The sequence below is a fragment of the Myxocyprinus asiaticus genome, chromosome 8 (genome assembly GCF_019703515.2).
Source record: "Myxocyprinus asiaticus isolate MX2 ecotype Aquarium Trade chromosome 8, UBuf_Myxa_2, whole genome shotgun sequence".
Taxonomy (NCBI): Eukaryota; Metazoa; Chordata; class Actinopteri; order Cypriniformes; family Catostomidae; genus Myxocyprinus; species Myxocyprinus asiaticus.
In genome coordinates this window covers 5,519,191-5,531,230 of record NC_059351.1, presented here as the reverse complement: position 1 = coordinate 5,531,230, position 12,040 = coordinate 5,519,191, and the positions used below count along the sequence as shown (strand labels likewise).

Here is a 12,040-nt window from a genome sequence, read left to right as displayed (position 1 = left end):
GCGCCTGCCATCTCCCTCGAATGCCGCCAGAGGTCGCCATCACGAGTTTTAACATTTCACGAACTACATTTCCCATAATCCTCCAGTCAGACTGATTACTCTTCCACCTGTATCACATTTAACCCTGTCTATTTAAGTTTGCAGTTTCCATGCATTCAACACGAAGTCTTCTTTGCCTAGTCTACAATTCTGAGCGTTATTACTATCATTGATTACTCTGTGTTTGTCTCCTGCCTGTTCTCCAAATTCCTCAGCCTTCTTGTGAGTTTTGTATTTACTGCCTGTTTATTGGATTATCCCAATCCCCGAGACTTTGTCTGCCTTTTCTGGACTGCCTATCTGTGTACCGATCCCTTGCCTGCCTTTGTTTTTGCTCTTTGTTTTGTTACTTTTGTTTTTACTATTTATTTGCCTTATTAAACTGCACATGGATCTTAACACTACTGCGTAGCACCTAGCGTCTTCGCTACACAGTCAGTCATAACACATTTAATATTAAACAGTTCTGAGCACAAGTAGTTTCAGTGTTTAATAGTAGTTTAAGAAGCTGCTTGTGGGAGCACCATTGGAAACAATAAAATAGATCTGAGTGCACCTTTTGCCAGTGTTAAATGATCTCCATGCTTACTCACTTTTTGAAAAGCACAAGTCACCACTGTTACATTGTCTATTTGGACATCTTTGGTCTTGTTCCCAGCACCATTTAATGCACATGCCCAAATCAACAGAGTAAACGCTGGAGTACTCCAGGGCTTACTATTCTCTTCCCTCAGATTCACTTGGCAGAATAAAGACAATTTGTCTTTCCAAATCACTGGCAATGGTGTGCAAGTCTCCATATTTCTCCAGTTCACAAAGATGTTCATGTTCACATTTGGTCTCAAGCTACAGCCCCACAACGTGTGCCTAGAAGTCCTGTAAGGGAAGTTATTCTCTGCCAACATGATCAAATGGGAAATCAGCATTTTGGTTCAGAGTTTTTTCTATCCAAATTCAGCCACGATCTGTCGCATTTCAGACAAGCTCCACCATGCAGTGAATATTCAAGTGCCAATATCAACCACACAGTGCCTTTGACGTCACATCCATTTTCATCTCCGGCAAGTGAGATACTACATTTGAAAGTGAAAGAATGCTTTTTTTTTTTTTTAAAAAGGGTTTGAGGTAAATTAATGCAATTATTTCTCAGATGTTTCTGGGAAGTGGATGTGCTGTGCCTTTCACACATCCATTCAAAGGAGACCAGTGAAAGAACAGAGTTGTGAAGGTGCACTTGTGCATGACTTTTTTTTTTTTTTTTTTTTTTTTAGCAGACAAAAATGTCAACCTTTTGTTGCCGATGTTGCATGTGACCAAGGGCACATGGTGTCAGTTCAACAACCTTTTAAGGGTTTTAACTTAGGCTACAACCTTTTAGTTTCTAGCCCAAATCTTTGACCAGCAACCCACACTATTCCAGACTGAAGCGTAGGACTGTTTTAGTTTCATCTGCCAAACTTCCAAAAGTGTTGCTATTGTGACCCAAGGATTTCTAATCTATTATTTATCTCAATGGCAGTTGCTCAGCTGGTGCATACACCTGCAAAAGTATATGACCTAAATGCTAATATCTTTGCTTATTGGGCACTTGCCATTTGCACCTTAGGTGTACATGGCATACGATTAATCACTTTTTGAATTCTTTGCTGCAGAAATGGAAAAACAAGTTTATTACACTGTTAAACACCCTCTAATCAATCGCTCACTGTTGAAAAGTCTACTATAATATATTGACATTTTAGCGATTTATTTGTTGATTCAAAAAAGGTCTAGCTGGTGGACCAGATTGTTCACCAATAAAACTTGGTGAAGCTGGTTGACCAGTGTGCGTTGTTGTTGTTTGTTGTTTTTTTGTAATGCTGGTTATCCAAGGAAGTCTTGCTGGTTAAGTTTATCAAAAAGCCTGGTTGGAGCACCACCACACTAAGTTGTGAACCAGCATTCAGAACACATTTGCTGGTGACCAGCTATGCTGGTTTTATCAGGTATTAGAAGAACACGTATGTATGAAAGTGTTCTGTAGCTATAAATTATGCATCTCTAGATCCGCTGGATATCAAATCTTTAAAAGGTTGATGGACCACAGTCAATACCAGGGCTGTCCCTGCAGAGATTATAATTAGAATGGCCCAGTTAGAAGCCAATGATGATGGAGATTTAAGAGGAAAATGTGTTTTAATAACTAATGATGTATTTTCCCCAGAGCCATTTTAGTACAATCAATCAGACATCTATAAGCTCTTCTAAATGTCAAAGAAGGAAGTGAGTTTGTGTGTACAGTAGGTGTGTACTGTATGTGTGTACAGGTTATGAGCACACTATAAGAATTCACATACTACTAGGTTGAGGGTAAAGAGAAAAGGGGAGAATTGAACCAATTAAGATATGTAAAAAAAGGAGGGGGAAAGGACAGCATGAACACATGGGAAATCAGTGTGCTAGTTCGGAATTATTTTCCACCCAAATTCGGACCAGATGTGCCGAACTGTGATCAAACATTACCAAGGATTTTCCTGTGAAATCAGAAAGAGAAGGAGGCAACCATTCATAAGACATGATATACATGGAAAAATACAGTTGCAAAAGGTGCGCATGTGCACAACTGTAGTTCAAGCTTCAGCCACTGGGGGCAGTTCGGAAATTCGGAAAGCATACACCGAATTTAGCAAACAAAACATTCAACCTACTGTTACTGATTTTCCCGTAAGATCCAAAAGCGAATGAGGGAACGATTCATAAGACATTATACATATGGGAAAATACCTATATGATACTTTTTTTGATAACCTGATAATAAGTCATATAATCTTAAAAGCTGCTGTAAATCAAAACATTACATGAGTTTGGCGCATTGGAGTACTGTTGTTTCTGTGTTTGAACTGATTGTAACATAGTTTGCCTATATGGTACAAATAAGCAATTCCATATTATTTGAGGGATGAAACTTCTCAAATTTGAACAGGAATTCCAATGTAGAGACACAAAGGACATAGAAACACATCTGCTAATTTATTTGTTGGTATGTTTCTGATTTCACCATAAGATATCATAGTCCAAAAACATATTATCTGCTCTTTTTTATTTTATTTATTTATTTATTTTTTATTTAGATGTATACCCACTTTGATGTTGTTATTTAATGAACAAGAACAAAAACATTTGCATGATTTGGAGGTGGTTGTTCTATGATTACTATCTCATAATGTACATTAAGTGATTACTTATTCTTGATATACATCCACAAAAAGTGTCATACAAATACATTTCCATCAAGGTAACATTTATAAACAGTTTTTGAAGATAAAAAAGTATCGCACATATACTTGTATGAACTTAATGACATTTCCATTCTTCGACCAGCTATCTGTTTAGAGAGACCCAATTGTGTTTGGGTTATTCACCATATACATTACTATTATATTAGGTGAAACCTACGAGCAAACCTCTTTTTAACTGTCAATTTGATTTTAGGAATACACAGTAGACAACTCAGACTAAAAGGAAGAAAGAGAGAAAGAGGTTGTGTGTGTGTGTGTGTGTGCGTGTGTGTGTGTGTGTGTGTGTGTGTGTGTGTGTGTAAAAGAGAGACAGAGGGAGGGAGATAAACCCTGCAAACCAGATCCACCTCTGCAAAACATTTTATCCCTCACTTTGCTCTTGCACTCTCTCACATTTAAATTAATTTTCTCTCATTTTGGCACCTGAGATGTCGTCTCTGCTAAGGGAGGAGATGGACAGAGTCTTGTTCAGGCCAGTGGGGCAGAAGCTGGAAGAATTTATAGAAATAGAGGAGCAACAACAGGGACGACATTTCCTCTGTGTTTCTAGTAAGAGACATCTGTGTTTGTGTGCATGATTATTTGAGGATGCATGGTTAACTTCTTTTTTTAAAAAAACACTCTTGGAAGACAATTGGATATAGTTTGTAAAGGAATAAGATTTCTACTGAAAAAAAAAATAGCACAATTTTTCTTTTAGATTTTATTGATAGGACAAGAGGAAGGGATGTAATAAGAAAAAACTTTAACTAATGGAACTAATGTGTGTGTTGGGTAGCTAAGGATAAAGTAGTTCAGATCTCAGTCGTCCGTTGTCGGAGAGCAAAGCAATCACGGAGCAAGAAGCTGAAGCACTATGGGCTGGAGGACAGCTATGAGCGAACAGAGACATGGGCCCTGGAAGATCTGACGATTCTGGATGGTAGAGATCCTGATACGGTGAGCTGAGTTATAAATTCACTCTTCGTGTTTATGATTATACATTACATTCTTTTATGCTAATCAGAAACTTTACTTAATCCTCAGAGACCCTTTACAACAAGTGTAGCATAATTGTTTAAAGCATTTAAAATGATAGTTCACCCAAAAATCATGTTTTTCCAAACCTGTATGTTTTTTTTTTTTTTTTATTCTTTCAAAAGGAGATGTTATGCAGAATGTTAGGGACTGGCAGCCTCATTCCACTTAAACTGTAGGCAAAAAATAGCATTGTCAAATTTGGTTAGTAAATGACAAGATAATTTTCATTTTTGGAAAACGAGCCCTTTTTACATAACACTGATTCTTGGGATAAGGGACAAAACATGTTTAAAATCATGTTTTTATTTTATTTTTTTATTACTAAATTAATTTGAAATGGATATATTTGTAGACAAAGGTGTCAGCTAACAGACCATGTAAGGGAACAGGTTTTTATAAAAAAAACTTTTTTTCTGACAATTGACATTTATTTATTTCATAATTTAACATCATACTGTTATTTGAGTCAACTCCGTTATTTTAAAAAAGCATGCTATTTTAATTTGATCCATCCAAAAAGAGTGTAAAGTTTTTAATTATGTAATAACACCGTGTAACAATTTTTTTATTTTATTTTATTTTTTTGTTCCTGGGTAGTAAGTGTTATTTCCTAATTGCTTATGCCTCAAAAGTATAGAAAATGGCTATTATTCCCCACAAACTTTGCTTTTGTGACCAGGACAGTGATATTTAAAAATTTACCTATTTTCCAGAACATTCCAGATAGATTCAGTGCTGAGTAAACTTGGAGTAACTTCTAGAACTTTCTAGAAATTTCCAGTAATATAAATAGTAGTATAAATACAGGGGCCTTAAGCCCACCAGTTCAGTTTAGTTCCAGCTGCCTAAGTGGATACATATCTGCATTTTTCTGAGATGGCATCAACAGGCTGCAAGCATCCGTCAGACTCATTTTGCTATGTCTGCGGCCAATTTATCAAGATAAGAGCGAAAAAGTACTCCGTGGAAGAATCTGCTAAGATGCGTGAGGCCTACAAGGCATATTTCGGCATGACTGTCGGGAATCAAGACAAACCCTGGGCACCTCATTTCACCTGCGAGCACTGCAAAAAAACTCTGGAAGGTAAGATGGACAAGTGTTGATCGGAATTTTATGTTATAAAATATGTTAATTTTTACAATTGTAGAAGTTTTTAATTTTAAAATGTTTTACAATTTTCAATGTTATTGAAAAAATATATCATATATGAAAAATGTTGCGAGAATCTCTTACACATTAGTAATGGGTGAAATAAATGTATTTTTGTAGGAAGGTACAGAGGCGAAAAGAGAGCCATGAAGTTCCCAAGAATTTTGCGGGAACCCACTGACCACTCAAGCAACTGCTACTTCTGCATGGTGGACCCTTCCAAACGTCGGACTGGCAAGAATGCACCTGCTATCACGTATCCGGACCTTCCTTCATCCATCGCCCCAGTGCCACACTGCCATGAGCTCCCCGTACCCACTCCTCCGGAGAGAGAGAAGCCGTCTTCAGAAGAGTGCGAGGAAGACGTTGTAGACCCAGATGACAATTTCAGAGGTGGAGCTGAGGAGAGAATCCCATACTACCCCAACCAAAAAGACCTCAACGACTTGATTAGAGATCTTGGTCTCACCAAGTCCAGTGCCGCGCTTTTGACATCTAGGCTCAAGCAATGGAACTTGTTGGATGAAAGTGTGCAAGTCGCAGATCAGAGGAAGCGTCACCAACCTTTTTCCAGCTTCTTCACCCGTCAAGATGGGCTCTGCTTCTGCCACAATGTGACCAGTCTGTTCGAGGCAATCGGAATCGCCAGAATGAGTGGCGCCTCTTCATTGACAGCTCATCCTGGAGCCCCAAAGCTGTGCTGCTCCATAATGGTAACAAGTACCCGTCTCTTCCCCTGGCTCACTCGGTGCACCTCAAAGAGGATTACAACAGCATAAAGACCTTGCTGGACGCCTTGAAGTATGATGAGTACATTTGGGGGCTGATTCTTTAAAGTGATTTACAGTATAATCGTAAATCTAAAAAAACTACTCACTTCTAAATCTTTTGTATCATTTTTGTATTACTTTAGTATAAATACATGTTCATTTGGATTCATATGTTGTTTTTGTTTGACTTTATGTGAACGAAAAGACACAGATTCACCCATTTTCTCATTGGAAATAGGTACATTTCAAAATATGACTGTCCTGGTCACAAAAGCAAAGTTTGTGGGGAATAATAGCCATTTTCTATACTTTTGAGGCATAAGCAATTAGGAAATAACACTTACTACCCAGGAACAAAAATTGGGTTACATCATATTCACTAAAGGAGTTAAGTGTTGAAGAAATTGGATATTTTTCATCTTAACCATGTGTTGTACACTGGAGCCTTTTTGTTTTTTTTCCTCAGTTGAAGCTGCCTCTATAAACTAAAATTTCAACATTACTTTACAGTTCTTAACAGAAATTATCATAATGGGATGACAGGGATGTCATGTTGAAGCTTTGACCACAGAGACATAAACATTGTTTGTTTAAAATATGAAAAAATATTCGACTTCCCAGACCACGTGTCCTACTGTTGCATCCACCATGAGCAGGAAGTGGGAAAGGGGTCCTCAGAGTTATAGCTGACCATGACATTGTCTGATTTATTTGGGATTATAAAGAAATCTGACGGAGTTGACACAAAGTGAGGACACAACATTGATAGGCAGTTTTTTTTTATTTTTTTTTTATGGAAAATACCATTTAAAGTTTACTTTATGTATTGTTTGATATCTTACAGATCCCTACATTTCATTTGATATTTATATTTATGAATTTGAAGCATTTTTAAACACTTTGTTTGGCAGTGTAATGTTGTGACCTCTTGTTGAGGACAGGTTAAGTTACATGTGTTTCCAAGTATAGAGCATGCATTTTAAAAAAGTACACATTTCCTTTAGATTGAACTTTTCCAGTATTTTTATTATTATGAATTGCTTGATTTTTAACATAAGGATGACTTTTGTATGTTAGACATGTTTCTTCCCTTATCTCAAGAATCAGTGTTTATTCTCAAGTTTTTCTTTTTTCTTTTTAACCAGATATGGGTTAAAACTACATACAACAACAGTCCCCACCCTGAAATGCATCATAGCAATGAGTATGTCTGGAAAATATTTAACACTTGCAACTCCCGGCATGCCAAAGTCACACAACATGGTCACTGCCAACTGACACCATTGCTGACAGTTTTGCATTCAATTTTAGCAATCTTTGACCTGTAATATTTTTCTCCATATGTTTTCCTAACAGTGGTAACATTTTTGGAGGCTTAAAAACCCAGAGTTGCAATTTTGCAACATTTTCCCCAAATTAAAATATGCAAAAATATCATGATTTTAATAACCAGTGGCTTTCTAAAAACACTGTAAAGGCCGTAAAAAGAAAATACATCCATATCAATGATTGGGTCTCTAAGGGTTTAAAACCACATTTACCATTTTTCAAGATAATCAGACAAATCTGATGTCGATGTGACATAAAAGGTTGTGTTATATTAGGAAACATTATGATGTGCAATTACTGTTTTGCAGTGATATCTCTTTCTTTCCATTGCGTGATACTAATGTTCAGTTTCCTCCCACGCTGCGGTTTCCATCTCTCTGCTGTTTTAGGATGATCCCAGTTTTTTAATGCATTTTGACACTGTACGGACCATCACAGCAGTGAGCTGTGCTGCGAAATACATCCTGGCCCGCTGTCTACTTTCCCTCAGCAGGAAGTATCACCACACAGCACTTAAGCTGCGGAATTTTGACCTGACATACATTCAACCCACCTCTATGTACTCAGACCGTGGTGACTGTATGGTCCTTTCGCAGGTCTGTTTCTATGCCTTTAATCTGGTGTGTCTCTCTCTGTGCCCTGTGCCTCTGCCATAGAAAAAGTGTAACAAAGTGCAAGAATGTGTCAGGATACATATTCATATAACTTTAAACCTTAAATCTTGATGTTTGATGTTGTTGACTAAAGGTTAATGTTAATTACAGAACACTCGCTTGTTAAAAATAATAAACTAAAGTTCAGCTTTCAAGCACTCAGACCTAACTGTAACATAACTCTACAGTGTGGCAGAAATCTAATTTGTGTTGTGCAAATGCACACAAAAGGTGTCTCTGATGCGGTACTCAGTAATGTGGTGAATTTTAATCTTGATACTTTATATTTATTTAGTGTTGTAAATGTAATGTGTGATGGTAAGTGTAACAGTCAACACAGAGCTTAAATGTATGCACAATTATATTGCTTTCTCTTAAAGTGTTTATGTGTAAGTATCAACAAATATGTGAATAACTGCCTTAACAAGAATCAGGATTACTTGAACCTTTGTAAAATATTTTCGGGCAACTTTGCATATGTATGGGTTAATTTATAAAGCAAGAAAGGCCTGCTGTATGTTTGTGTGTTTAGCATAGTATTATTTTTGCCCATATCAAGAAGTGAAACTGTGAGACAAACTGTGCTTATTTCAGCATACTGTTTTATTACTCTTGTGCAAGTTCACTTGATGAAACACCTGTAAATCACATCTCAATGCTATTGTTCTTCAATTGCAATGTACTGTTTATGTGTACTTGCATTTGTAAATTATTAAAATACTAACCAGACAAAGCTATCTATGCCCAATTGTATTAAATTAAACATGAAAGTGACATTTGAAAAATTACAAAATGTTTGCAATGCTTGTTTGAGCTAAATGTGTAAGAGCAATTTCAATCTCACCATGCAGTATTTTAATTTTGGGTCCCCAAAGTGTTACCTCCCAATAAGTGCAGACCAGACCACTAAAAATAAAATGATAAAATCTCAGTTTTATCATGTGATAATATTTCCTGGCAGATTAAAGGAATATTTTGGGTTCAATACAAGTTAAGATCAATCAGCTTTTGTGGCATAATGCTGATTAAAATTATTTCAACTCGTCCGTCCTTTTCTTCGAGGTTGCAGTGAGCCACTTACAATCAGTGTTGGGTAAGTTACACTAAAAAAGTAATTAATTACCAACTACTAATTACATCTTCTACAGTGTAATTAGATTACTGTACTAATTACTCTGTCTGAAAAGTAATTGCATTACTTATTACTAATTACTTTCTAAAACCCTTATCAACCTCGACCAGATGAAAAATACAAGGATAAGACATGAAACTGTTCTTTTAATTCTTTCAAATAAATCATATAAAATCAAATAAATTATTCATGAACTGGCCAAAGAATTTAAGGGGGAAGCATTAAATTAGAAAACATACATTTGATTTTAAATTCACTATTGTATTTATTAGAATTGTTCTATAGTCTATAGCATGTAATAATAATAATAATACCTTTTATTTATAGGCACCTTTCAAGACACTCAAGGACACCTTACAATATAGAGGCAAATTAATAAAATACAAAAGCAAACATACAAACATAAAAAAATAAAAAAACACAACACAAACAATCAATCAATCAAAAAGCTATATAAGTTTTAATCTGAGTTTTAAACTGGGAAATAGAATCCATGGCTAATATGCAGTGGTAAAGAATTCCATAATTTCGGCGCAGAACAACTAAAAGCCCTAGCTTTTAGGGACTTAATTTAAAATTTGGAACAGTCAATAAGTCTGCAGAAGATGATCTTAAAGAACATGAAGAAATGTACAGTATAGTTGAAGAAAGTCTGATAGATAAAGAGGAGCCAAATTATGAGGAGCTTTGTAGGTGAGCAACAAAATTTTGTAATGGACACGATAACGAACAGGAAGCCAGTGTACGTGTACGGCTAACAATCCTTGCAGCTGAGTTCTGAATTAACTGCAGTTGGTGAAGTTGTTTTTCAGGAACACCAAATAAAAGAGAATTACAGTAATCAAACCGTGATTTTACTAGAGCATGTATAAGGACTTCAGTACTGTGTTGAGAAAGTGAAGAACGGAGTCTAGCAATATTACGTAAATGAAAAAATGCAATACGTGAAATATTATTAATATGAGAGCCAAAAGAAAGCAAACCATCAAATATAACACAAAGGCTTTTCACTTGGGTGGAAATACTAACTGGGCAGTTGTCAATAAGCAGAGTAAAAGACTGTATTTTAGATAAGGTAGACCTAGACCCAATAAGAAGAACTTCACTTTTGTTAGTATTAAGCTTTAAAAAATTATTAGTCATCCATATGTTAACATCCTGCAAACATTTAGTAAGTTCAAAAGGAAGAGAGGAAATATTAGGTTTTGTAAATACGTACAACTGTGTAACATCTGCGTAAAAATGGAAATTAATGCCATAAGTGCGAAAAATATTAAAAAGAGGTAAAAATATAAATGATAAATATAAGCGGACCCAAAACTGACCCCTGTGGAACACCGTGAGTAACTGATACTGGCTCTGACTGAACATTCTTAATCTGTACAAACTGTTTTCTATCATTTAAATAGGATGAAAACCAAAGAAGTGCATTATCAGTTACCCCAACACAAGCCAATCGATCTAATAATACTGAATAACTAATGGTATCAAAGGCAGCACTAATATCTAGAAGAATAAAAATAGTGAGCAGGCCAGAGTCCACTGCAAGGAGATCATTTGTGATGTTAACAAGAGCTGTTTCAGTACTTTGTTTAGATCTAAAGCCCGAATGAAAAGGTTCGTAAATGTCATTACATTGCAAATGTGATTCAAGTTGGGTTGCTACTGTTCTTTCAAGAATTTTTGAAATAAAAGGAAGATTGGAAATGGGACAATAATAATTTAGATCACTAGGATCCGCACTGGTATTTTTAAGAATTGGAGTGATAGAAGCCAATTTTAATGATGAAGAAACAGTAGCAGTAGATAGTGAATAATTCATTATAGCTGTAATAATAGGAGAAATTGAATGAATACAAGATTACAGTATATAACACAATTACATCAGAAGTAACTAATTAAATTACTGAAAAATTAAGAGTAATCCCTTACTTTACCCCAATGAAAAAGTAATTGAATTACAGTAATTAATTACTTAGTAATGCATTGCACCCAACACTGTTACAAAGGAAGTGAATTGGAGGGTTTAAAGGCAGAAAGTTTAAGCTTATAATTTTATAAAAGTGCTTACATTAATTCTTCTGTTAAAACTCATGTATTATTTGAGCTGTAAAGTTGTTTAAATCATAATTTTTATAGTCGTTTTAGGATTTGTTGACATCATTGCAACGATGTTGTAAAATTAGTTAGAACTTTACACAGAAAATGTAAGCGATTTTATCACACTAAAATAATGTTTACACATATTGTTTACTACAACTTTTACGGATTGGCCCCATTCACTTCCAAGTGCCTCACTGGAACACAGATTTTTGCTTTAATTTTAAGAAACGTAAGGGCGAGTCAAAATGTTTATTGTAATTAATATTATGCCACAAATGCTGTCAACTGAGCTTAACATGTATTGAAGAACTCTTCGTGCAAAATCGAAATGACATTCAAAGATCCAACAACCTCCGTGTTTTCACCACTGTTAGGAGCGTGACGGTCAACTAGCGTGTTACAACAGTAAGTCACAGTTTGCGGATACCATGCAAATGAATGGGGAGAGCCGTAAACTGACGCCAACCTGTCGCAAAATTGTTCGTGTTTTCTCTTATAAAACAGCAACTTTACCGAAGTAAACTCCACACGTAGTTCATTAAAAAATTATTGTTTAGTGTAAAACA

General features: G+C 35.7%; 1 protein-coding gene across 1 annotated transcript; it reads left to right on the top strand.

Annotated features, from left to right (window-relative positions):
• Nucleotides 1–3,745: 3,745 nt before the first annotated feature.
• On the top strand, nt 3,746–8,242 carry LOC127445544 (exocyst complex component 1-like). The gene is made up of 3 exons (XM_051705698.1): nt 3,746–3,866; nt 4,096–4,256; nt 7,976–8,242. Exons 1-3 carry the CDS (start codon nt 3,746–3,748, stop codon nt 8,240–8,242), a joined length of 549 nt encoding a protein of 182 aa, XP_051561658.1.
• Nucleotides 8,243–12,040: the final 3,798 nt, after the last annotated feature.

Coding starts and splice junctions, on each gene's coding strand:
- LOC127445544 (XM_051705698.1), top strand. CDS start 3,746: ATGTCGTCTCTGCTAAGGGAGGAGATGGACAGAGTCTTGTTCAGGCCA. Junction 3,867..4,095: donor ACATTTCCTCTGTGTTTCTA/GTAAGAGACATC, acceptor TGTGTTGGGTAG/CTAAGGATAAAGTAGTTCAG. Junction 4,257..7,975: donor ATGGTAGAGATCCTGATACG/GTGAGCTGAGTT, acceptor CTGCTGTTTTAG/GATGATCCCAGTTTTTTAAT.